The sequence below is a fragment of the Lithobates pipiens genome, unplaced genomic scaffold, assembly GCF_037356315.1.
Source record: "Lithobates pipiens isolate NorthernLeopardFrog02 unplaced genomic scaffold, aLitPip1_a1.2 Scaffold_25, whole genome shotgun sequence".
In the NCBI taxonomy this organism is placed as follows: Eukaryota; Metazoa; Chordata; class Amphibia; order Anura; family Ranidae; genus Lithobates; species Lithobates pipiens.
In genome coordinates this window covers 118,582,308-118,610,267 of record NW_027507787.1, presented here as the reverse complement: position 1 = coordinate 118,610,267, position 27,960 = coordinate 118,582,308, and the positions used below count along the sequence as shown (strand labels likewise).

Below are 27,960 nucleotides of genomic sequence, written 5' to 3'. Positions count from 1 at the left end.
AAATATATTTGACTCTGGTATATAACAATAGCGATAGCACACAAATACCGAGGTGAGACATCAAGGTTTTTCTGGTGGGGATGCAATGCTGTGGGAACCATGGCCCACATATGGTGGACATGTCCTAAAATTTAAAAATTCTGGAGAGAGGTGTTGCAAGGGATAAAAAAGATTACTAATATAGAAGTACCAGAGGAACATGGAGGTGTCTGTTTCACAGGGTAGAAATGTCAATAAAGCAATATAATAGGACACTGGTAACCCATCTAATGAACGCAGCAACAAGTTTAATCCCACAACAGTGGCAAGAAGTGGAAAGTCCCACAATCAGAAGCTGGTGTAAAAAAAAAAATGTATGATATTTACAATATGGAATATCTAAGATATACTGGAGATGAGGAAATGGAAGGATTTGATAATAAGTGGAAAATGTGGAAGGAATTTAAGCACACAAGGAGATTTGTAGAGCTGATGGGAATGGACAAAGAGTGTAGACAGGGAGGAATGGGAGCTGAGAGGGAGTAGGAGAGGGGTGAGAGAGGTAGGGGAGGGGGAGAGGAGGGGGGTTACCCGGGGGATTTAATAAAAATAAAATGTTGATGTATGGAAAAGTTTTTATATATTTCTTATAATGAAAATGAATAAAGAGATTGAAAATAAATAAAACAACTCCTCTTTTCATTTATAGAGAAATCATCCTTCAAATACCTGTAATATATTTTCTTTTTTCACAGATAAATTGTTTCTCACTTCCTTTTTTTAACCCCGATGGAGATCATCTGCCAGGGACTTCACCTGGGTGTAGGTTACATTTACTTAAAAGGAAAGGCCTGCATAGTCCCTGGTGGCTTCTGAAAGGCTTCCTGCTAATGGATGGGGTCTGTGGAAAGTAATCTATTTCTGCAATGTTTGTTGTATAAACACATTGATTACAACAGATACAATACAAGGGGGAGCTGTAGTGAACTGGCTTGAGAGGGCAAACACCCTAGCTGATGTTGATGTTTAAATTCTCACTACAATATTTTAATCTCTTCTTTTGTGTATTTTAGTTGTTTCTTTTTTTTTCTCCAAAAGAATAGCATGTGATCTGGAAAACAACATCACAAATCACATTATAAGAACCTCAGACCACCTTTTCTCCCAGTGTCATAACACTTTTTACAATGAGCATTACAGTCTTTATGAAATATTAACTCTATTTTTGCCTGACCCAAAAATAAGTCTAGACACAAAGCAGACAACAGCATCCTATCAACAGCTGTCTGACTTCAGATCTCCTGATGCATCTTGAGTGGGTCATCAGGCAAACTTTATTTTCAGCGGTGCATAAATTAATTACACGCATTTAATAACCAAAATGTCATTAGAGTTCCCCTTTAATATCATCAAGGCAATGCGCCAGGGAAGCTCTTAATAGTTCAGAGGGCCATAACAGGCTATTATCCTTGTGTAATGCTATTACAGAACCAATTATGTATCATTATGCTGTGTTTTTTTTCCCCTCACTTTTTTTTTTTTCTGCTTATGTGATCTGGTCCAATCGCTAGCCTCTGACTTGAATGTTTCAGGCTTGGGTACTTTAGGGTTTGCGCTAGGCTGTGAGACGTTCTCCATCGCTTCCCTCCCTTCATCTTTCTCTGTCTCTGATGCATTTTAAAAAGTAATTGCTGGGGTCCCGCTGCATATTATTTACAGGGGAAAGAGATCATAAATCCAGTTACCCCATGCTGAGAACAAAATCAAACTTTGTCTGTACTACCGCTTGCAAAGCGCAGCTCTGCGCACACAGCCCCTAAAAGGCTTTCATGCTGACAATTACAGGGTTGATTGCCAATTAAAAGCCAGCAGCTCGGATCCTTAGAGCATCTGTAGCAATCTGTGCCAGAGATAAAGGAAAGGCTGCACACCCACTGGAGAGCAGCAAGTCCATGTCACATACACCTGGGGGAAAAACTTCAATTACATTTATCCAGGAAGCAAGAACCGTCCCATTCACCATTGCAATTACTTGACTTCCTTTTCTACCTTGGAAGCTGTGTACAGTCAGATTAACAAGCCGTGTGATTCTCAGTCATCCACGTTGTAATAAAGAACACCATACCAGCTAACCTCAACCTACAAGGTTCGGGTCACGCCGTCTGAAGTCAAATAAACCTTTAACTCTGAAATCCGAGAGAAGCAACTCTTGAGCCCTTCACCTATGGTTGTAATCCAGGGGACCCATCTTCAATTCAACATTTATTTGTTTTGGATGAAAAGAATCATAATAGACAGCAGAGAAACCCGTGGGCCAATTTTACATTTATATACCAAAAAGCCACAGCTAGCCTTTTTTTTTTTTCTGATAACAGAAACAACTAGCGACTGCCGCTCGGGATCTAGGCTCGGCTCTGTTGTGAGAAGAGGAAGAGCGAGGCTTTTAAAGTACTGCTGTTTGCTCAGTGACGCACTGCACCTCGTGACTCATTAGTGGTACCCAGCAGACCTATCCATGTTACTGACTGTATGCAGCGCAGCAAATAATCCGATTAGTGCCAATTATGCGTGAGATTATAAAGGCAAGTGCTGAAAGGCGAGGAAAGCATCAGCCAGCTGCAGACAGCTGGCCTATCACACGAGCGGAGACTCTGTCCAACCTTCAGCACTGAGAGGCGGACAGCTCCTACCTAGCTCTGTATCTTCTCTCCTTGTTTCCTTTGGTCTCATCTCCTGCTGTCAAAGGTCCACTATTCTCCACTATTCATCCTCGTCCGAGTGCCCAGCCATATATCGCAGCATTGTCCTCCCTACAGATTGCAAAATTCATTTCAGATTTAACTATTATTTAGGATTAATCCAAATATTTTAAGTTTTTTTAAGTACTAGCTTTAAAAAAAATATATATATATATATTTAAACTGATACTGAGGCATATTGCCATCGACACTTTTGAAGATTTGAGAAAAAAAAGTGAACTTCAGGAAGACAAGCGTCTTTATCCAGGTAAGAAACATCCTGAAGGGGTGACATACAATTAACTATTACTAGAGTGACTTACAGTAGCACAGACTATGTTTAGTGTACACTGAACTGTGTTTCGAGTGTTTCTTTGATTTCGTTTGTGCATCATATTCATGGGATTTTACTAAATGTGATAGAAGCAAATATTTTTTTCTTAAAACATCATAGAGTATTTGGGTTTCAATGCACGTCAAGGTGCTTTGTATATATATATATATATATATATATATATATATATATATGTAAAAGTAGATGGGAATTTATTTCACATATTTAGGGTTACAGAAGATGAAGATATGTGCATTGCTCATATACAATGTTTTTGACATTGGTATCAGATATGACCCACCTTGCTATGTTCTGCCTTATCATAATTTGCATTAGAGTCTATCTATCTATCTATCTATCTATCTATCTATCTATCTATCTACCTATCTATCTATCTATCTTTGTTCCAATACTCTGACATTGTTTTGTTGTTTAGGTGGGAATTTCTTGAAATGTTTTACTTCCATTGCCCCCCTCAACTGGAAGGTGAGTACACGCTCTCAACTTTTGCTCAGGTCTTTTAATATAAAACATCGTAACGTAACACCAAACTCTGGGATAGGTGTTACACTTTTTCATTGAAGGGTCGAATTTTTTTATTGAAGCGTCGAATCAAATCCAAGGCTTTCCTAAGATCTAGAATATATACAGGAATTGGGAAACCGATTGAGTCTAAATGCACCACTTAAAGCCGTATCAAACTCCAAACCAAAAATGATTATATCGCAGTTTACTGGTCCTTCGATGTTGTGGCTGCATTAATTTCTCTTTTTGTAGGATTTTTTCTCTCTTTATTTTCACCTAGTAATCCAGCCAGATAATCTGTTGTTTTTCAGCTTCCTTTAACAGACCAAACTGTCAAGCAAAAGTGGCAGAGTACTGAGACAAACCATTTTATACTGACAGCAGGTGATAACAATGGTCAGCTTTTATTTATTTATGTAAAACCTTTATACCAAAAGGGGAGGAAAGCTTGCTGTAATTGTTCAAAAAGCGTTATCTGGAGTTCAGCTAAAATTTGTTAGCCAAGTCCATCTAAATCTGCTAGTTTATGTAACCTTTCCCTCTTCACAGGCTGACAATGCTGCTGTCCAAAGGTGCCCCCCTTACTCCTCCATCCAGAATGGGGACACTGTGTGTTGCTGTCCGGATCAGCTGGTAAAAACAAAAGAAAAAAAGCATTAAAAAAGAAAACGAATGTAGCCACCAAATGTATGAATCGGTAAACTGCATATGTTCAGTTTTGGGTGTTAATACCGCTTTAACTTTCAGCTTGTGGATCTGTTATGTACAATCACATGGATATTCAATCTCTCCTTCCGTCGAAATAACACATACTGGACAAATCTGTCTAGCTATTGAATTCGTGTTACCTGCCTTTATTAACTCTCTTTCTTTCTTAAATATAATTTATTGTGCTGCATGGAGCAGCAGGACATATATCCCAGCCCCAGGGAATCCATCATCTTTTCTTGACACATATATGGTATTTTAAAGCTTTCTTCTCATTTACTGGGCTTCCTCCAAATGTTAAGCAGAGCTCACTAATGTTGAATAAAATATGAAGTCGAGCTAGAAAGTCTCTTTCAGTAAAAGGCTGGGGGAGGTAAATGAGATTTGTGCGGGGAAAAGCCGGCCTCTCCCACCTGCTCTCAAGAGCCTGGGGGCAGAGGAGATAGATCTAGCAACACAGATGTTCACTGTCCGGGCTTGTGTCACATCCTCCCAGCCATGAGCACTGTATTTCCAGCACATCAATCTTTCACGTTGTTGTACAAACATCTTGTAAGCAAAAAATAAATACGTCAACAAAAGATCCAAAGCCGTAAATGCCCGAGGGCTGGCGCGATATGGACTTGCTACACGGCGGGTTGTTGACTCTGTCTAGTCCTCAAGGGGTTAAACATATCATCTCAATTAAGAGCGCCGACTTTTGCCTCAGGAGCAAACATGGAAAATAAACCAAGCTGCTAATTAATAAATACAATCAATTATCTCCTTTAATTAAATACGAAATCTTTTTGATCTGATTTTGACTTCGTGTCTGCTCTTGCTACCATGCTGTGAGGATGTCACCCCCTTGTTGAAAATAGTTATTGTCCATTCACATCTTTTATTTGGTCACTGCGTCCTAGTTCTGCTGAGATCACATTTTCCAGCGCTGATCAACGCTACATCCATTATTTTTTTCTTCTGCTTTGTAGAGTTCCCATTTTTAAGCGTATTATAGTCCAGACTTCAAACAATATTGTGTGGGGTGAATTTAGCAAAGTTTCATGTGACACAATTGGAAAACGCAAACAGTGTACAGTCTATAATCGGTGGTGAATGAAGTGTAACTTACATAGTGTGACGTTCTAACGTTCATTGCCAGAACTTAACATACAGTTGTCAGGAATTTCTATTTTTTTTTTGTATGCTGGGTAAAATCTGTATAAATCTAGGGTTAAAGTTGACAAATATACCCCTTTGTGTTTGTTTTATATAATAAGGGTGTGCAAAGGTTAAAGGGAAACTAATGGGATAATGTCTAGGACATGTAGCATTTGATCAATTAGATAAAAAAAAAAAGTGTTTAATTAGGTTTTCTTGGTGGTTGTCATATAGAGAGTATATTTGTATTTTAAAATAATATAACAGTTGCAGCACGTTGGAATAGTGGAACCGACAATAGTGTTTTTTTGTTTTGTTTTCCCCTCTTCAGTAGGATCTCCTCCTTTTACAAGTCATTCAGCTGCTGAATTTGATGAAGGGTTTCTGCGCAGAAAGCAGCGAAGGAACAGAACAACGTTCACTCTGCAACAGGTAGAATGTCGTTACAGCTCCTAGCATTTTTGACGTTGCTGATATAGATGTATATCAAATTTGCTCTCGATTTTAGGCTAAATCTGAAATTTGTGATACACAGTTCGTGTACTATCTAGCATCTAGTCTCATTATTCAAGACATAAGTCCAGTACATCAAGTAAAGAATATTCAGATGCAGGAAAAAAATGTGAAAAAATAGCTAGGTTTTGTTGCACGGGAGTATATGTCGGATGTCTGAGGGTGTAATTTTAAGATTACATTTAAGTGAGGAATTAAAGATGCATATGATCATTGTTACCCCTAGCTACCAGTTTTAAGTCTATTGTAAAATGACAGTTGGAGACCGAAAGCCTTAATCTAATTTGTTTCTTTTTTAGACGCTTGATAATTCAGATCCAAGGGTTTTTCAATAGCAATTATACAGTTCAGAATTGTAAGATCAATAGGAACATGCTTTACTGTAAAAGTAAATTAAAATTTGGGACTGATCTAACAATCTAATATACAAGTATATTTCCACTTGACAATTGTACCTGTTTTAGTTTATAATTTATTATATAGACTTCTGCTTGGACCTTCCTACCTTGCATCAGCGATTCAAAGTAATTTAATGTAATTCTTGGTATTCTGATTTAAAGGTTGCACATTTACTTTGTACCACTTCCTGTTATGTATTGTTAGCAATATTTTATTTATTTTAATTTAGACCAAAGCACCCAAGGAAGATGTTTTCTTCCTTAGTAATTATACTTATCCTTAAACTGTATGTGTATGTGTGTGTGTATATATATATATATATATATATATATATATATATATATATATATATATAAATAAACTGTACACATGAATGACATGTTGGGCTTATATTTAATTTAATTTACTAATGCCAGGGACTGGATTCAAATTTTAGTTTAATAGTAATTCAATTTTAACACTTTAATTATTTGCAGAGTCCTGCCACAGAGGATTGCTGAGGTGCTAGCAAACAGCATATTCAATTGCTGATTATTTTGTCCTCACAGCATGAATACAATTGTGCTGTGCTTCAGCATGCTCTACAGTGCTTTGATCACATCTCACATTTGACAGAATTCATATTCTCTTGAAAAAAAACACAGATATTTTCAGAATAGAATATATTTTCACTTATCAGAAAAGAAATGCAAATTGTTTAGGAAAGGGGGGCTGTCTGTCTATTTTACAGTATTGATAGGTAAATTACTTTGTCTTAAGGTAAAAAGAAAACAACTGGTTATTTGCAATTTATGTAACATTTGTCTAACAGTTTTTTTTTGTAAAAATACATTTTTATGCACTCTCTTCTAATTTTTTTTTTGCATAAGCTTTCACTATCTTTATCAAAGCTCTCGGACATTCATTTGTAACTGAATTCTCATATTTTTTGTTTATTTTACAACAAACAATCCAGTCAGGAAGCTGGACACCACAATTTGACATTCTAATAGCTTCAGAAGGTGGGCAGAAGTTAAAATACTGGTGGGAGTATACTGTAACTGAAATCCCTGAAATAAGACAGTTTTCATGCAGTTGTGAACATCTAGAATATCTTATTTGAGTGGAGTATGCCTTTAATTGAGAGAATTAAATTGAATAATCAATGTAATATTAATAGGCCCAAGACTTACTTTCTGGAATCCATATATATGAAATGCTAAGGACTTTATTTTAATATACATTACATTACATAATCTCCAATATTTTTTTTTTTTTTTGGGGGGGGGGTCAAGAAATTTGCCCACTTTATTTATGTGGGTAAATTACTAAAGAAATACTTTTATTTTCCAGATCTACAGATCTGTGTTTGATCCATACACCAAATCATCATAAAGGCAATATATTTTTTTTTTTATATCTGCACCCAACTGGGTCTATTAACAACAACTTTTTTTTTTATTCTGGAAAAAATGGCAGACCAAAAAAAAAACTTAGTAACAAGTAATTATGTTAGTGCTGGTTTTCTAGTGGTAATATTCCTTCCTAGGTCAATCTAGGTCTTTCAGTAAACTTTATATAACTATAAAGCAAAGTACAATTTAGTATGGACATATTGATCTTTCTGGTTAGTATTAACTAAGAATATCAATTCAGGATCAGAGTTATTTAAAAAAGAAAAATTTCTCTGGAACCTGATGGAGCTTTTGTAATGAAAGCCTACCTGAGTGAAACTTATTCTTTTAATAAATATTTTCCCTGTCTTTCTCAGACTCTTCCTGAAATGTTCTTAAACAAAAATCTATCATTCACTTCTATAATATTGTCCAAATGTAACAAAACTTGACTATGTATCAACTTGAATTATTAAGAAGGAATCAATAATATGTCTGCACCTTGTTAAAACCCACCTTGTGCGCTCTTACCAATAACAGCTACATTGTTTAGCTTTGAAATGTCCTCATAATTAGACATGAAAAGTTCACCCTGCTGATATCTGCTTGTTTTACTTCAGCTGGAAGCATTAGAAGCTGTGTTTGCTCAAACTCACTATCCTGATGTGTTCACCAGAGAGGAGCTTGCCATGAAAATTAATCTCACTGAAGCCCGAGTACAGGTAGGAATAAACAATCACAATGATTTGTATGCTTGAAGGGTTTCAATATATATTATTATTGTTAAATATATTTATTTATATATGCTGGATAAGTACATTGCAAGAATACATTTGGTATTTAGACTGTATGTCACTGACTTTAAAGATTTTTTTTTCTACTGCCTAATCTAAATGTGACTTGATGTATCTAAATAAACATATATAGCAAAGTGTACCTCAAAAGTCACCGAACCCTCACTAAATCTGAACAGTTTTTACTAAAGCTTTTCATAATCATGGCAGATGCAGCGTAACTTATTTGGATTCAGCAGAGGCAAGTACAATGCACTTGTACATACAAAAAGGCTGATATATAAACAAGTGAAAGAAAATGCCTGTTTATTTCCTATGATTGCATATTCAGTGTTACTACAGATACAGTTTGTTCAGTGAAGATTCTCAACTACTTTAGTAAATGTGCCTCCTCATGTGCTCATTACTGGTGGAAGTATATATGCTCAGGAATCCCTGTGAGTGCAACTCTCTATTCCAGAATGTAAATTGTTTGATTAAAAGGAGTAACTGAACAGGAATTATAAAATTAGATACAGAGATATGCATGTTATGCTTTTGAAATATGTGATACAAAAATTAATCCTAGTGTGAGAATGGTGGTGAATGAGGGCAAATGAGCAAGTGTGGAAGCTTCATTTTATTAAAATTCACTGGATTTTGCATTAAAGTGAAATAAGCTAAAAAAAAAAGTATAATACTATTATGCTGCCCTTTGGGAAAGATAAGGTTGTTGTAGAGCAGTCTGAAACTCTGCTGAAATAATTTTGATTCGTTTTTTCATTTATGCTGCCAATGCAAAGTAATTGAAAACAGCAACCTATCAGCTTCTTAGACTCTGTATGGTGTCAGCCCTCTTGACTATATTTTGTCTGCATACTGCAGATGATCACTGAAATTGTCAGAACCCAGAGTGGGCGTATTATTATAACCCTCAGGCATTGATAAACTTGACAAAAATATGTTTATTTGTGTACTTAGTGAAAAGCAATGACTAGATATATTTGCTTGAATAGGTCTTCTTGGCTGGAATAGTCTGCCGGGGTTAAATTGAGCCACTCAACTGAAGTTGTTTGCTGATGAGAACTTATATTGAGATCCATCTATCCTGCCCACAGTTTCAATAAGCAAGTGAATGGGTCAATACCAGTTTATTTGACACATAAAGTGCAGAAAACAACCATATGGTTATGCAATGTCATCTTGCTGTACTTCTGAGCTTTAGTGTGCAGTAAAATCCAGTTTTTAACTGAAATGTGCTTTATTGATGGTTGACTGAACTACATAGGTGATATCTAATGCATTACAAATGAGGTGATTGCTTTAGGTAGTTGAAATCAGTAGCATGATATTCAAATCACCTGTGTAGTTTAGCCCTAAGGTTCTATTGCATAAATGTTTTGTGAACATGCACTTTCAATAAACTTACTGCTTCTTGTTCCAGTGAGAAAACAATCACGAAAACAAATACTAAAACCTCCACAACCTTTTGGATCAGTGGTACACTATATTACCAAAAGTATTGGGTCGCCTGCCTTTACACGCACATGAATTTTAATGGCATTCCAGTCTTAGTGCGTACGGTTTAATATTGAGTTGACCTACCCTTTGCAGCTATAACAGCTTCAAATCTTATGGAAAAGGCTGTCCACAAGGTTTAGGAGTGTGTCTATGGGAATATTTGACCATTCTTCCAGAAGCACATGTGTGAGGTCAGGGACTGATGTGGACGAGAAGGCCTGGCTCGTGGTCTGCACTCTAATTTATCTCAAAGGTGTTCTATCGGGCTGAGGTCAGGGCTCCATGCAGGCCAGTCAAGTTCCTCCACCCCAAACTCTCTCATCCATGTCTTTTATGGACCATGCTTTGTGCACTGATCCAGATAATTTGGTTGGTGGGAGGATTATGATGTGGGGTTGTTTTTCAGTTGTTGGACTTAGCCCCTTAGTTCCAGTGATGGGAACTCTTAAGGCATCAGCATACCAGGACAATTTCATGCTCCATACTTTGTGGGAATAATTTGGGGATGGTCCCTTCCTGTTCCAACATAACTGAGCATCAGTGCAAAAACAAGGTCCATAAAGACATTGATGAGTGAGTTTAGGGTGGAGAAACTTGACTGACCTGCACAGAATCCTGACCACAACCCCATAGAATGCCTTTTGGAATTAATTACAGTGGAGACTGTGAGCCATGCCTTCTCATCCACATCAGTGCCTGACCTCACAAATGCACTTCTGGAAGAATAGTCAAACATTTCCAATAGACAGACTCATAAACCTTGTGGATAGCCTTCCCAGAAGAGTTGAAGCTGTTATAGCTGCAAAGGGTGGGCCAACTCAATATTGAACTCTACGAACTAAGACTGGAATGCCATTAAATTTCATGTGCGCGTAAGGCAGGCATTCCAGTACTTTTGGTAATACAGTGTACATTGACAGTAAAGCCTACAGAAATACTGAAGTTATTTGACCCAGAGTAATCATTATCTTACTGTAGTACCTAGTTCGGCATTTCTCACACCTTGAGTGCTTAACAGGTCAGAAGATCTATAGTATACAAGCTGTGGAGTTTATTAAGTTAATATCTATAATAACCTGTCAGTGCCATTTTCCCCAGTGCCACCTGTCAGTGCCACCTGTCCCCAGTGCCACGTATAAGTTTCATCAGTGCCACGTATAAGTGCCACCTGTCATCAGTGTCACATCAGTGCCACGTGTCATCAGTGCCCCATATTAGTGCCCTCTGTCATCAGTACCCCATATTAGTGGCATCTGTCATCAGTGCCACGTATCAGTGCCATCTGTCATCAGTGCCACCTGTCAGGGTCACGTGTCATCTGTTATCAGTGTCACGTGTCATCAAGGTCACGTGTCAGTGCCACGTATTAATGCCATCTGTCATTAGTGGCATGTATCATCAGTGCTACAAATAAGTGCCATCTGCGATCAGTGCCACATATTAGTGGCATCTGTCATCAGTGTCACGTGTAATCAGTGCCACCAGATAGGCCACCAGTACTTCAGGTGTGATCAATTTTGTATGATTTGCACCACAGCTTGTAGACTCTCTAACTTTCACAAAGACCAAATAATATCCACTCATTTTGGTTATTTTTACCAAAGATATGTAGCAGTATAAATTTTGGCCAAAATTTATGAAGACAAATTAATAATTTGCAAATTTTATCACAGAAACTAAGAAAAATTCGTTTTTTTCCCCCAAATTTTCGGTCTTTTTTCATTTATAGCGCAAAAAATAAAAAACCCAGAGGCGATCAAATACCACCAAAAGAAAGCTCTATTTGTGGGAAAAAAAGGACAAAAAATGTATTTGGGTACAGTGTTGCATGACTGAGTAATTGTCATTCTAAGTGTGAGAGCACCGAAAGCTGAAAATTGGTCTGGTCATGAGGGGGGTTTAAGTGCCCAGTTGTCAAGTGGTTAAAGATTATTAGGCCACGCATAGAAAACAATAATTTTTATTTTATTTTTTATTTAAAACAGGAAAGCCAAGAAATAAAAAAATAATATATAATTGTTGACCGCAGCCATTTTCTTGTAGACCGATCACGGCCACTTTCTGGTAGATCTTTTTTTTTTTTTTTTTTTAAAGACAATTTTTATTGAAGAGAAATAGTAGGCACAAAAGTATAAATGCAGAAACGTACAAAGGGATCCCCAACAGTTGGAGAGTTAAGATGTCAACAAGCGTACAGATAACACATCAAATAAAACATGCAATGAGTTTGGTAAGACTATGCATATAGAAAGACCCTACTTGGGGGGGGGGGGGAGTAGGCATTGAGAAGGACATAAGAGGGGTTAGGAATTGTCCGCAACTTGAAGCTAGGAAGACCGCTGCCCTAATCAGGTAAGGGAATCCATCTGGGGGATACAGGCTGGGCCCAAGGAGTGAGGAGGTGGATCCATTCCAAAAAGAGTCTAGGGGTAGCTGATAGGACAAGTCAGGTAATGAATTTCTTAGGTCGTATCGTGCGGTATCCTGATAGAGCGGCTTGGGTAGGGTCTGCATTGGTAGAGTGTTGGGGGTTCGTGTCCGTGAAATATAGTGGTAGGAGTGTGTGCCTAGGTCAAAATATCTGGGATTAGGAATCTTACAGGGGAGGGAGGGGCAGAGGGGGGTGGGTGTAGAAGAGAAGAGAGAGAAAGTGGTAGAAAGGAGAGGGGAGGAGAAGGAGGGCAATGGGGACTAGAGGCAGACGGGGGGATCAAAGGTAGAGGGTAGATTGGAGCTGTCTGGTGTCCCCTTCCCCAAGGCCCCCCGAAGCATATAGAATGATATGTAGAACAACTTCTTGTTTGCTTTTGTAGCTCGGCGACCTCTAAGGTTAGTAGGTACCAGGGTAAAGAAATCTGAGTAGAAAATCTGCGGTGCAAAGTGCCAAGTGCAGAGTGCAAAATGCAAAATGCAAAATGTCCCCTTCATCACACATTCAAGTAATCGGCAGTGGTCTGGAAGTGTTTCCAACAGGCCCATTTTGTGCTAAATTTGGAAGGGGTGTCTCTGGATATATGAATCAGTTCTTCCATTTCAGCTATTTTGTTGATTCTGGAGAACCACTCTTTCAGGGAGGGAATTTCGGAGGTGCCCCAATGAATAGGTATGCACTGTTTGGCTGCGTTGAGCATGTGCATAGCTAGAGAGCCATGGTAAGTTCGTCTCGGTAGGGGCGAGAGGTGGAGAAGGCATTGGGCTGGGGTTGGGTCAATGTTATAAGTGGTAATTTGGGAGACGAGTCTGCACACTTCTCTCCAGAATTTATGTAGCGAGGGGCAGGACCACCAAATGTGAAGTGGTGTACCCCTGTCTTGGTTGCACCTCCAGCAGGTGTCAGTGGCATTGGGGGCAAATTTGTATAGTAGAGAGGGCGTGCGGTACCAACGGGATTGTATTTTATAGCCGTTTTCTTGGGTGCTAACATTCAGTGATCCCTTATGAATGGTTTGAAAGATGGCGTCCCATTGTTCATCACTTATCGATAAGGCAAGGTCTTCCTCCCATCGTTTACAAGCAATGGAGGAGCCAGGACGCTCCCCATCAAAGAGCAAGTTATGGGTGAACGCTATGAGATGCCTTTGGGGGGTGGATTGGGTGCACAGGATTTCGAACGGGGTAAGTGCCCTAGAGCATTGCGAGTTTGTGTCTAGTGATCGTAGGTAATGAGCGATCAATAGGTAGGTCCAAGGAGGGATGGGTGGTCTATCCATGTTATTAGCGATGGTCGAGGCTGGGATGAGTGACCCTCTCTCGAAAAAGTGGCAAGCGTTCATTGTGTCTCTTGGCCAGTTGTCTGTCAAGAAATCTGGGGATATGCCAGGCGGAAAGTCTGGGTTGCATTTAATCGGGGTGAGGGGTCCCGGGATTGACGAGATTTTCGTGTGGGTACAGATGTGTTGGAAGCATTTCAGTGTCGGGCGTATAAGGGGGTGGAGGGTGGCCGTGATGGGTACGTGAGACGGTTTCATCCAAGGCAAGGAAGCGAGCGGGCGAGAGGAGAAGGAGGCCTCAAGAGAGACCCATTCTTTGTAAGGGTCGCGAACATTCCAGTCAACTATTCTAGTTAAATGGACTGCTCTATAGTAGTTGAGTGTGTTTGGGAAGCCCAGGCCCCCAAGGAGCTTAGGGCGTGATAGGGTCCGAAGGGAAATTCTAGGCGCTCGGCCTCCCCACAAGAACTTCGAACAGATGGAGTTGTACGTTTTAAAGAACGTTTGGGGAACTTGTATAGGGACCGTTTGGAGAATATATAGTAAGCGAGGGAGGACATTCATCTTGAGGACCGCGATTCTGCCGAACCAAGAGAGAGATTGTTTGTTCCAACGTTTAAGATCGTCTGTAATGTTTTGGAGGATGGGGAGATGGTTTTTAGCATATAAGTCAGTTAGCTTTCTAGAAATTTGTGTGCCCAGGTAGGTAATGGAGTCGCTCTTCCAGCAGAAGGGAAAGTTCGCTTCACATTGTGCTTGGGTCTCCTCAGGTAGGGAGATGTTCAGGGCGTAAGACTTGGAAAAATTGATTTTAAGGTTAGAAATGGCTTGAAATTTTTTAAACTCTGATAGAACAATTGGGAGCGTAGTAATAGGGTTCGTGAGGAACATCAATATGTCGTCTGCGAATGCCGCATATTTACATTCTTTAAGTGGGGTGAGGATACCCTTAATATCATTGTTTAGTGAAAGGGTCTGGAGGAGGGGTTCTAGAGTTAGAATGAACAGAATCGGGGAAAGGGGACAACCTTGCCTTGTTTTCTGGTAGATCTTATATCACTATGCTGCTGTGAATCGTTGGTGTCAGCAAAGGATGCAACAGGCTCTGGAGCGAAGACGAATCATCAGCGCATCAGAGCAGTAAAAAACACAGTGCCTGAATGTGGACATCCCACACACACATACAGAGACCATAGCCCCCATCGAGGCTGTATCTAACTTACTGAAAAGATTTATTAATGCAACCGGTTAAATGGATACAATTAGTATATAGTTTAGATAAAATTGCAATAAGTTTAAAATACATAAAATATCCATAAAAATCTTAATTATTAAAAGAAAATACCTTTTCCACACAATATAAAAAATATATTGTATATCTCAACTTATATATATATATATAAAAATCTATCTAATAAATAAAAAAAATAAAAAAATGTTATCACCAAGGAGAGCATGGGAGAGAGAAAAAAAATACAAAAGGGGAGGGTTGAGTTCGCAAACACAATTAAAAATCACTAATAAAACGATTTAAATCAAACTCAATATTCAAACCTCGGGGGGGGGGGGGGGGGGGCAAAAGTATCAAGCATAAAAATCCATAGGACTGAGGGTCCTAACCTTATGTCCCCCTCTCCAATGTTTTATATATGGTACAATGCCCCAAAATTTCAGGTGTGCAGGGTCTTTTTTGTGGTGTATAGCAAAATGCTTAGAAACACTATGCTTATAATACCCTTTAATAATGTTTTACACATGTTTCTTAATTCTTTCCCTCAAGGGTCTTTTGGTGCGGCCTACATATTGTAAGTCGCAACTACATTCTAGTACATAGACTGCACCCTCTGTATTGCAACAAATAAAATTGCTAACTTCATATGTATTCCCCGTACTTGTGGATGTAAAGTTAAAAACTTTATTTGGTCTTTTGCATGGAAAGAACCCCTTCCCTGTAAAGCAAGTGTATCCATTTATAGGTGGGTCTGGGATATTTTTGACTATTTGGTCTTTGAGTGTCAGGGCTCGCTTATACATAAATTTAGGTATAGGTGGCAGGATAGTCTAGCAACTTTGTTGCTCCAAAGGAATTTGATTAACAATTTCTGACATGAGAGAAAAAAAGCTTGTAGTAACTTAATAGGTATCACTTGCATTAAATATAAAATTTGGGGGAGCAATGTCATCTTAAATGCATTATATCTCCCAACCCACGTGAGGGAAAGGATCTGCCAAAGTTGAAAATATGATCGCATCTTCAATATTAATGGTCAAAATTTATCTCATATAATTGGGCCGTGTCCAGTGTCAATTTAAGCCCCACGTATTTTAAAAAGGACTGAACCCATTTGAAACTGTATGCTCCTTGTAGTTTAACAATACAATCCATTGGAAGAAGAATACTCATCACTTCACATTTAGCATCATTTATAGAAAAATTAGAGAGATCCCCATATTAAGCTAGGCATTGGAGTAGATGTGGTAGTGAAACCTCTGGGTCAGTGAGGAAAAATAAAAGGTCATCCGCATATGCGGCAATCTTATGCTTCCTCTTTGAGACCTGGAATCCTCTGATCAAAGGGTCCGATCTTACTTTGCAAAGGAGAGATTCTAAGGTTAACACAAATATTAATGGAGAGAGGGGACAACCCATTAGACAGAGAATTTTTTTTTGATCGAACCCCATTAACCAACACCGCAGTTGTTGGGCCAGTGTACATTGCCTTGATCAAAGATTGCATTCGTTCCCCTAGGCCAGTGATGGCGAACCTTGGCACCCCAGATGTTTTGGAACTACATTTCCCATGATGCTCCACTACACTGCAGAGTGCTAGAGCATCATGGGAAATGTAGTTCCAAAACATCTGGGGTGCCAAGGTTCGCCATCACTGCCCTAGGCCGATGTGTCGAAGGGTGGATCACCAAAAATGCCAATCCACCCGATCTAAAGCCTTTTCAGCATCTGTTGATAAAAGCAAAAAGGGTCGGCTCTCCGAGTGTGCCATATGTATCAAATCTATCACCCTTATAGTATTATCCCTAGCCTCTCTCTGAGGGATAAAGCCTGCCTGGTCTGCACGTAGAAGATGGAGGAGGTATGGCAGTAAACTATTCGCTAAGATTTTAGAAAATAATTTTAAGTCAGCATTTAAAAATGCTAGAGGGCGATAGTTCCCACATTGAGTGTGATCCTTATCCTTCTTGGGGATCTCAAAAATGTGGGCCCTCAGATTGTCCACTGTTAGCTTACAGCTACCTGAGATAGAATTATAAGCCCATAGAAAATAAGGGGAAATAATATTATAAACCTTTTCAGGAGATCCTATCACTGAGGTCAGTTCTTTATTAGTTATAGGGACTTCCAAATCCACAATTACCTCTGCCAGGAGTACGGCATGCCTGATGATGTAAAAAAATAAGATATCAGATCTTCATGGTCATGGACAGAGCAGTGTTGAGATTGAGGGTTATGAAGATTATAAAGTCTCCAATAAAATTTTTGAAATTCCTGAGCTATAGCCACTGGGTCTGACAACTTAAAGTGGTTGTATACCCACTGAAGTTTTTTTTTTACTCACCTGCAAAGGAAAAGGCATAATGAGCTAGTATGCACTGCATACTAGCTCACTATGAAATACTTACCTTAGAACGAGGCCCCGACATCTGGCCCAATCTACACCGAGGGAGCTGACATGTTCCCTCTGCGTTTCTTCCGGGTATCGCGGCTTCGGCGCTGTGAGTGGCCGGAGCCGCGATATTGTCACTCCTGTGCATGCGTGCAGGAGATCTCTTTCCGGCAGGGTCCAGCGTCTGCCGGACTTTCAGCCGAGAATCCCCTGTGCGCATTGCGAGGGGAATATCTCCTAAACCTGTACGGTCATTATAGGCTTTTCTGTAGGTAAAAGTCCAAAATTGACTATACAACCACTTTAATGCCAGACTCAGCCATAATTTGGGCAATATGCAATTTCATCTGGGACCCTTTCAGTGCTCTAGCTAATATAACCCCTGGTTTATTTCCATACTCATAGATAGTTTATTTCGGCACAATCTCTCCCTCACTTCTGTATTTGCAATTTGATTATACTGCTGATGTAAGGAGAGTAATTCTTTCTGTGTCTGCATAGCAAGTGTTTTTTTATGGATAGCCTCAAGTTTACCAATCCTCGAAAATAACATTGAAGTCTCGGACTGCCTCAGTTTTTTTATCCTAGCTTTATCCTAGCTCCATGTTTAGGAAAAATTCCTCCTTTATAAAGCATTTATGTGCCTCCCATAATACTGTTGGAGACATATTGGGCTGATCATTTTGACTGAAGTATTCTTCTGGACTTTGAAGTACACCCTTCATACTTATATAATAATATAAAGTATGTTCACAGTGTTAATTTAATTCACTGAGAATTTTTCCTGTATTGAATCCGTCACAAAATCTTTTTTCGAATCCTGTCAGTTATTTATATTCTTTTACTATACAGTTTTACAAGGAGAGCATTAGCAAATCAAACAGGAAACACATCAGTTGGCCAAATCAATATAGAAATGCTTAGACATCAATAAACTTTAGGCCCAGAAAACCTGCCTTTCAGACATGCAACTAAGTTCACAGGACAAATCAGTACTTTAAATTACAACATATTGGGGGGGGGGGGGGGGGGGGGTATGCTGGAGCAGAGTAGAATGTTATATTTTAGCTTTTTTAAGAAGTAGCTTTTCTTTTTTTTTTTTATTGCAGGAAACCTACTAAATAGTAAATATATTGCTCACTCAAGGCTTCAGTCTCTTTGGAGTGCAGATTTTAAAAAAACTGAATTGAAGTGTAGAGTATTGTTCTGGTTTAAATATAGAGCACTGTGAATAACTGTTATTTCACACATTAGCTATGAAAGTCAATCACTAGACTGTATGTGCCAGAGCTTCTTTTTAGCCCCAACTGACACTAAATAAGGGCATTATCCCAACATTGTGAGATTTTGGGCAGAAACTTAATCTGAAAAATCATTACTCCATCTGTACATTTTTTAATTCTGTAAGACATGCAATATTTGGGAGAATAACAGTTCAGTATTACCTTACTCATCATGAAGGCATGCTCCCCAAGAAGATCATCACACACAAAATACTGCAGACTTGCACAGTGTTGTTTTTTTTTTTTTTTTTACTGTATTACCCATTAAGATGGTGCAGAGATCTTCAATTTAATAAGACATTTGCACTCAGGTATTTTCAGAATAAAAACTGACAGCAATGAAAAGCCTGTGTAGCCTTGCTTATACAAGTCAATTTCTTGTTAATCCAGATCTAGTTTCCAGACATTTTCTCATGTTTTTATTCAAATTAACATCAAATCTGTGGTCTCCTATGCAATGGTATACCTAATCATCTGCATTCCACCCCCCCCCACACACACACATCTCAGACAAAATCCTGATTTCAGTTCAGAGAGCACATTTGGCCACTGAGAGAAAATGAAGGCTATCTGTCACTTTCACTGTGCACTTTAATAACATCAACATAATGTGGAATATTAGATTAGCTTGATTAATCGGTCATTCATAATTAACTAGTGATAATGTTCTACACTAATTTGTCCGCGTCTCTAAGGTACCAGATTGCATCAAAGAACATCCATTTCCTTGCCCTGGAAAAAAGAGGAAAGCAAGAGTAGCAGCTCCCAGCACATGCTCAGCATTATCTCTGTTGTCTGACTACATTTCCCATTTTACCAGCTGAGGGCCTACATATTATATACCATTCTTGTCACTTGCTTGATCATCTTTTTTTTTCTATATCAGGCAAAAACCTTTAAAGTAAGATTAACTTCATGATCACATGTTTTATTAATATTACAGTAAATACTATTAAACAGAAATTGCTGTTTAGAATTTCCAGGGTAGATTGTTGACTCAAAATAATCACAATGTAGAAGCCAATTTAAAAAGTTAATAATCTGAAAGATGTTCATTAAATTCTTGTTTAAAATGCTTAAAGTTAGATGATGAACACGTATTTGCTAATATAACAGTTTGCTCTTTGTAAACATTTCACTCACTGGAAAATATGTTTAAAAAATACAATTGCAGAGTTTCCTGGGATATACTACAACAAATAATCAAAAGATAGATAAACCCATTTCCTTGAGATTTTATCATTTTATATGTGTGTAGCATATTTATTAATTAATTTGGTATGTTAGGCTTTACTTTTTAAAATGCCAATTTATAATTAATAGAGACAACATTTGTCATAGGAATCATTCAGTAATATATATTAGTGGCAGGTTCTAGACTTAATAAGTTGTCTTGTACCCTTTAATAAAGATTGATGTTCTTGTGTGCATTTTGACACTTTTGTTCAGTTGTGTAATTTTAAGAATATTGCATTTATTTTAGGTGTATTTTTGTCTGCAGTCCAAGTGACAAATAATTGAAGATGACTTTTCCCAAGTGATTATAATTCTTTCCCTTCCTCTCATCTTTTAAGTGAGATGAATTGGGCAATTAGTGGCCTTATACAGATTATATTACAGAGGTGTTCCTCACTCTCTGTATTCCATATATTTTGAGGTAGTAGCCACTCTGGTCTAAAGACCCCATACAGTTAAGTAGGGCACTTTATGTAACCATTGGAACTTAATTAGAACAGCAAGGCAGTACAAGGGCAAAACATTTTAGCAATTCATTTTTAACATTTTTTTGTTTTGTTTTTTAACTCCAGTGCAAAAAAAAGTTTATAGGTTCTAAATAGCAGATTCTGTCATAATCCCTATGACCAGTGAGTCCTTCTTTATCTGAAATTACACTGGGATTATGATATGGTCAGTTTAAAGGCAAATGGTGTGAAATGGAAGTCCTCTTTAGGTGTATTATGCCACCATGTAATGTATTCAGTTACAATTTTGGCAGCTGGTAAGAAGTCATAGTCACTCAGCATATTTGTAGTTGTTACATAGTTACATAGTAGGTGAGGTTGAAAGCAGTGTCACTCAATGGAGTGTACTTATTGGGATGCTCCAGCCCTGGACGGCCTCCCTGGCTCTTCCTCCTCTACCCTTGCTAACTGTCACCCATCTACTCTTTTATACTGCCTGCACCTCTTTATCTCCACCGCCTCTGTGCTGGTACCTGCCGGGTATGTTCCCAGCTCTCATTTAGTATGGAGGGTCTTCTCAGTGCTGACAGCTGCTTCCCCAGATTCAAAACCTGGGCTTCCAGGGAAACAATGTGCTTACATTTTGCACAGCAGTATTTGTCTTCGATCGGATGATCAAAGAATGCACACATGCCGCAAGATGTACATCGAGTCGCATCTCCACACTCGCTGGGCATCGTGTCTAGTCTACTAATTTAATGAGGATTGGGGATTATACCCTTGTCCAAATAACCTAACAACTAGCTGCCGAACAAGTTGTGATATGTGGAAGATGATACTTCAGTTTTTAAAACATTAATATGCTACTTCCGGTTCCGGCGCCGCATGGAGTAGCTGTTCCCCTCACAGCTCCCGCAAACTGCCCTCCACATCGGCCTGAAAACTCGGCGTTTTCCGCCCCCGAAAGCTCTACCAGCCTCCTCCACGACCCCGGCCACGAGATGGACCGGTTCGTTGAAAAAACCGGGTCGCGATCGTACGCGGCCGCCGCCGCGCGGCCGGCCCTGCCGCAAATCGAGGCCCCGGCTTCGGCCTACCTGGATCCGGCCTGTGCGGCCCAGCCTGAGGAGATGACGCCAGCTATGGAGGTAGGAAATCGGCCCTCTCATCCATCCAACATGAGAGACACTTTACCACCACAGATCCAGGCCCCCCCTCCTCCATCTAGCCCTGAAACGTCTCCCTTCATGCAGCAGCCTCACTTACCTTCACTGCCACAGGATCATCACACAGAACTCCTGGCACAGGCTGTGGCTGCTCTCCTCTCCCCTATGATAGCTGCATCAGTGGAGAAGGCTGTCAGCTCAGGTATGCAGAAAGTCCAAGCCCAGCTGGGGGAACATGCATCCAGACTGAATGAAGCAGAGCATCGCATATCCACCATTGAGGACGAACTTTACCAGACGCAATCCCTGGAACATGCCCAGGACAGAACGAACAAATTTATTCTGGAAAAACTCGATGACCTCGAGAACAGGTCCAGGAGGAACAACCTGCGTTTTGTAGGTTTCCCTGAATCGCTTCATCAATCTGCCCTAATGGAATTATGCGCTCGTCGCATCCCTGAAGCTCTGGGTCTGGGAGGCCCATGTACCGTGGAGCGCGCTCACCGCGTGGGGGCCTTCAACTCGGAACGCAAATCGCCGCGCCCGATCATAGCCAAATATCTTAACTACTCAGACAAAGCCGCCATAATGCAACAATACCGGCAAACAAGATCCCTGCAGATAGAAGGAGTCCGCATTCTGATCTTCGCTGATTATTCGGTAGACGTTTCTAAAAGACGCAAAGCTTTCCAGCATGTCTGTGCAGAACTTCACCAATGGCAATTCAAATTCACACTGGCATTCCCGGCTACCCTACGGATCAAAACGCCTTCCGGTGAACAACTGTCCTTTCAAGACCCGGAGGAAGCATCTTCCTACTTGAAATCCTCGCGATCAGGCTCCCTCCTCAGCCCCACACCTAAGGCCCCACCAATCAACCGGGCCCTGGATCAGAGGAGCCCGCGCAAAGACTCTCCCAAGCGCTTCAGGGCCTCGGGTCCAACTCAACATGGCCTGACCACACGCTGAGGGGCACGCTCTGGCCCCGCTGCTTCCACACGCAAGTGTTTCCTTCTTTACGGCTCTGTTTGGCCTTACTCCGTACCTGGTTAAGGTGCTCTGAATTTGGACTCTCCCTCCTGGACAGTCCACACCTCACAGGTAATATCCGTTACTACTTGATCGGACTTGTTGTTCTGTCTGCCTACATCTCGAATTGACTCTTTACTGTCGAACTTTTTCGTTATGTTCTATTTTATTTATATTTTTACCCTTCCTCAGTGGTTCATGGTTTTAGAGGTATTTTGCTTAACATGGCAACCTATGTTCACTGACCTGTGATATCTATACTTTTTTTTTGTGTATACATTCATGCCCTCTTCCCCCTGGGTTTCTTTGTGCAGACCTGCTTCCACACACTGCTCTCCCGCATGCCCCGCTGTTGCCTTGTACCCCATCTCCGAGGGGCGGAAGCCCCTGACATGATGCAGGGCTGGTTATGGGAACTGGTCTCCACAGTGATCCCCATGCGGAAAAAAGCGAAGTTGGTTAGCTATTATGTTTATTTCTGCTTATCCTATCTTTGGTTACTGCTACAGTTCTACCCTTCCCCCTCCTCTCCTTTTCCTCTACCCAATAATTTTACTATTAGTACACGCTTGCTCATCGTCCCCCTTCTTAGGGCTTTGCTCACATGCTCCAGTGTAGATAACTACTGCTCTCTACACTCAATCACACACATCCTAATGATTTTACTACTTGTTCATCATACCCCCGTCCTAATCCCATCATGCTGCGAATAATTTCGTGGAATGTGAAGGGCCTTCGTTCCCCCTCTAAGAGAATGAAGGTTCTTCGCCATCTCAAACGGCTCAAAGCAGATATAGCTTTGCTTCAGGAGACACACCTTTCTTCACCCGACTTTGTTCGGATGAAGAAACTCTGGGTGGGGGCGGTGGCGGGCTCAGAAGCTCTAGGCCGTAAAGCGGGAGTCCTTATCCTTATCCATAAACACCTCCCATGTACCATACTGTCAACGGATACGGATACTCAGGGCAGATTGCTCTCTATTCGTGTCCGCATTGGGACAAAAGAAATAGTGATATCCAACATATACGCCCCAAACAGTCCTACGAAACAGTTCTTCAACACACTGACCACTTGGCTCCTGCGCTACCCTTCCTTACCCCAAGTCGTTGGGGGAGACTTTAACTCCGTAATACACCCACTAGCTGATAAATCTCCGAAACGACGACTTGACTCGTCCTCGACACCGACCAATGCTACATTGTTAGCGGACACAATGGAATCCCTTCGTCTCCTTGACTTATGGCGCCTACACCACCCGACTGATAGGGAATTCTCCTTTTACTCCCACCCACACAACATATTCACCAGGATTGACTACATATTTAGCTTGCATGACCTACTCCCTTTCATCCCGGACGCGGAGATACATGATATTGCTATCTCTGATCATGCTCCTATTTCTATATCTCTAGAGACTCCTGACATCCATCCGAATCCCAAACTTTGGCGATTCCCCGCCTTCCTCCAACACAACGCTGACTTCCACACCTACATTACCAAAGAATGGCGTTTATACGCACAAACAAATGCGGACCATGCGGATAACCCTAATCTGCTATGGGACGCAGGGAAAGCTTTCCTTCGGGGACGCATTATCTCTTATGCATCCTCCTTCAAAAAGAATGCACACCTTAACTACACTACGGCCAGTTCCAGACTCCATCAGGCTCAACGTACACTTTATACTCATGACACACCTGAGAACCGGGAAGCTTGACGAATAGCCAAACAATCTTTTGAAACTTGGGCCGACACACTGGAATCGATTAAGAGAGCTCACTTTGATGCCACTCTTCACAAATTTGGGAACAAAGCCGGTAAACTGCTAGCCAGACTATGTAAGGGCCCCTACCGCCCAACTATTATCCCTGCTATCCGGGAGCCTGACGGCTCTATAACGACGTCGCAAAAGGGCATAAATTCAGCCATGCTATGCTATTATACGGCTTTGTATGCGGCCGACCTTATCGACGAGCATACGGCACACGAATTTATAGACAAAGTGACTCTGACTCAAATATCCCCCTCGCAACTGGACTCTCTAAATGCCCCCATATCTCTCGCGGAAATAACCAACACGATCCGGACTCTAGCCTCCTCAAAAGCCCCTGGTCCAGATGGACTAACGGGCAAATTTTATAAATCCCTGAACTCACTCCTAGCACCCACACTTGAAAGGGTATACCAACACATATGGACAGGGGGCCCCTATCTACCTACGGGTAACCAGGCGATAATAAAACTTCTAGAAAAAAAGGGTAAGGAACCTACAGAACCAGGCTCTTATAGGCCCATCTCGCTTCTAAATCTTGATGTCAAGATCTTATCCAAAATAATAGCCACAAGGCTAGCTGACATCATCCCTTTTCTGATCCACCCTGCCCAGTCAGGCTTTGTGAAAGGCAGAACGGCGATGATCAACATCAGAAAGGTGATGATGGCACTAGAGCACGCTAGATGTAACCCGAACGGGGATTTTGCCATTATTACTCTTGATGCCGAAAAAGCTTTCGACAATGTTAGTATTGAATGGCTGTCTCTGGTTCTGAACAAAATGGGATTCACTGGCCCTTTCCTACATCTCGTAAAATCTATGTACACCTCTCCGGCTGCCAGATTGGTTGCAGCTGGCCTGCTCTCAAATGAATTTCGCCTACATAAGGGCACGAGACAAAGCTGCCCCTTATCCCCTCTCCTCTTTAATTTGGCCCTGGAACCACTATCTAGGTATTTGTTAACAGTAGCCCCAATCCATGGCATTTCAATAGGGGAGCAACAATTGAAGACGTCTCTCTTTGCAGATGACGTCCTCATATTCTCCGCAAATCCTTCCGCAGATACGCCCACGATAAAGAACACATTTGATCTATTCCGAAAATGTTCCGGTTTACGCATAAATTATTCCAAGAGCGAGATATTGCCCCTCGGTCCCCTCCCACCTCCGGCCTGGTCTCACAATTCCATCTTCTCGATAGCTAAATCACATATCACTTACCTGGGTATCAAAATAGGGAAACTCCCTTCCTCACTCTACCATCTGAACTACCCTCCCCTCTTTACCAAGATCACTCTGGAACTTGAAAACTGGATGGATCTGCCCCTGTCGCTTCTGGGAAGATGTCACTTGGTAAAAATGGTCAGTTTCGCACGCCTGCTATACCCTCTCCAAACGATACCTTTACTTATCAGACACAAGGACATTCAAATTTTGAACTCTGCAATATCAAAATTTCTTTGGCGAAACAAAAGACCACGCATTGCTTTCTCGAAACTTCATCTTCCCAGGACCGAAGGCGGTATTAGTCTTCCGAACATTAGACTGTATAATTTAGCATGTCTTTTGAGGGTGAGCCTAGACTGGATTACCCAAAAGTCCCAATGTTCCAACTTTCATCTGGAAACGGCAATGGTCCATCCCTATTCCCTTACTGCCCTTCTTCACTGCAAGTGGAAATCTCTATCAACTCCGCATCAACACAACCTCCTGCTGAGGGACACTGCCATTGCCTGGAGGGAGGTAAGGAAAAGTCTCCGTCTCTCTCCTTTCATCTCTAAATTCCTCCCAATACAAGGGAACCCAAATTTTACTCCGGGCTTGGAACGACAGCCTTATGATGAATGGCGCCAAAAGGGTCTTGTTACTTTTTTCTCCATGTGTGATCCGGATTCTGGCCGGGTGGCATCATTTAGATCTCTAGCCGCAAAATTTTCTCTTCCGGATGCCTCGAACTTCCATTATGGTCAATGTGTCAGCTTTCTTCAAAAAACCTGCAGGAACGAATCCGCCAGATTCGCTACATCGTTCATGGAAACACTCATTCAGAATGACACCTGCAAAATTTCTGACATATACAAACCTTTACTTTTGAAAACTACTCCCTCTCTAGCCTCGTCTTCAGTGCTGAATTGGGCAAAGGACTTTCCAGAAGAGGACATAGTAGACAAAATCCTGCAAGGCCTCAATTCTGTGTACAATCTGGTCCCTAATGAATCGTGGAGGGAAACCCAGCTGAAAATCACTCACCGCGCCCATATTCCTTTTCTTCCAACTCCCAACCATTCTTCAGCCTCTACCTCACCCCCACTGTGCCCAATGTGCCAGCAACCCAAACCTTCTCTCGTACACCGATTCTGGACTTGCACCTATATTGCTACTTTTTGGGATCAAGTTCTGGCTTATATCTTCCGGATTACGTTGTTGAAACTCCCCAAGAACCCGCTCCTCCTCATCTTTGGGCACTGGGACCACACACTACTCCCCTGGTCAACCGCTCCCAGCCCACCGGGGAAGGACTGGTCCTTGATCTGCCTCCCATTAGCCAGAAGGGCCATACTGGCCAACTGGACCTCTACATCCACGCCCTCCATTTCCCAGGTCGAAAGGGATCTCTTACAACTCCTTTTTCGGGACAAAATTAATGCCAACCTGGACCACCAGAAAGCCTCCAAACGCTTTCACGACAGATGGGACCTTTTTATTATGACGCAGCTCTCTCCACACGACCGTACGCTCCTTGATAAACACTCCTTTGTGTACAAAGATCCCCATCGAACATGAACTTTTCTACTACTGGATGTTTCCCTTCAATAGAGTATTGAACCTAAGCCCCCCCCCCCTTCTTTCCCCCCCCCCCTCTCCCATCCTCTCTTCTGTTTTTACCATATTTGGTTAGCTCCATGAGGTTAGTTTTAGAGCCTCCTGGCCATTAGATCCATCCAGTTATAGTCTCCTCATGTCTTTCTAGTCCTACTAGGGAGTGGATTAGTGTCCGCTCTCGTTTAAGTTTTAAGTCTTTTGTTTCTTTTTTCTTTTCTTGTATACGCCTTTAAGATGATGAGAGTCTCGTCTTGTTGTTATAGTCTGCTTTGTACACTGTACTTTACACAAAAAAAAATAAGAAAACACTTGTATCTGCTGATGATGACTTTATGTACTGTTCTAACATTTTTCAATAAAACTTTATTCAAAAAAAAAAAAAAAAAACATTAATATGGCTGAGTACCTTATATTTGAAAATCTATAACACAATTTATTTGTTTTCAGTGTTCTTCATAGTTTGTTTGGCCATTGTAAATCTAGTACTAATACATAGTTAGAAAAACACAATCTCAACGGGCATTGCTACTGCAACCAGGATCAATGCCATTATACTATGCATTGAAAAAAGAGAAGAAGAAAGCGCCACTAAGTGTAGTGGATTATAAGCAGTTTAAGCCCCCATAATGGGCTACTCACAATTCACTAGTAGTAAACCGGCTCATCAATGTGGGTGCACATAGGGTAGTCTGTCCGTCTGTGTCTGGAGCACTGAACAGCGGCGTGAGTAGCTCATTATGGGGGCTTAATTAAACTGCTCATACTCTACTACACTTAGTGGCACTTTCTTCTTCTCTTTTTGTCTGCTACATGTACAGAGTGAGCTATGCTATGGAATCCAAGCTGAAACAAGTGTATGGACTTTAT

The 27,960-nt window shown here is 40.8% G+C and overlaps 1 protein-coding gene across 2 annotated transcripts in view; it reads left to right on the top strand.

Annotated features, from left to right (window-relative positions):
* The first annotated feature begins 2,483 nt into the window (after window positions 1–2,483).
* Window positions 2,484–27,960, top strand: part of DRGX (dorsal root ganglia homeobox) — a 352,087-nt gene continuing 326,610 nt past the window's right edge. Inside the window, exons 1-4 of one of the 2 annotated variants that reach the window (XM_077454822.1) lie at window positions 2,484–2,985; window positions 3,488–3,537; window positions 5,759–5,856; window positions 8,330–8,431. In XM_077454822.1, the coding sequence (XP_077310948.1) occupies window positions 3,504–3,537; window positions 5,759–5,856; window positions 8,330–8,431 (234 nt within the window). In that variant the 5' untranslated portion in view covers window positions 2,484–2,985; window positions 3,488–3,503. Of the gene's footprint in view, window positions 2,986–3,487; window positions 3,538–5,755; window positions 5,857–8,329; window positions 8,432–27,960 lie in introns of both variants that reach the window. The other variant, XM_077454821.1, reaches the window with a different exon arrangement.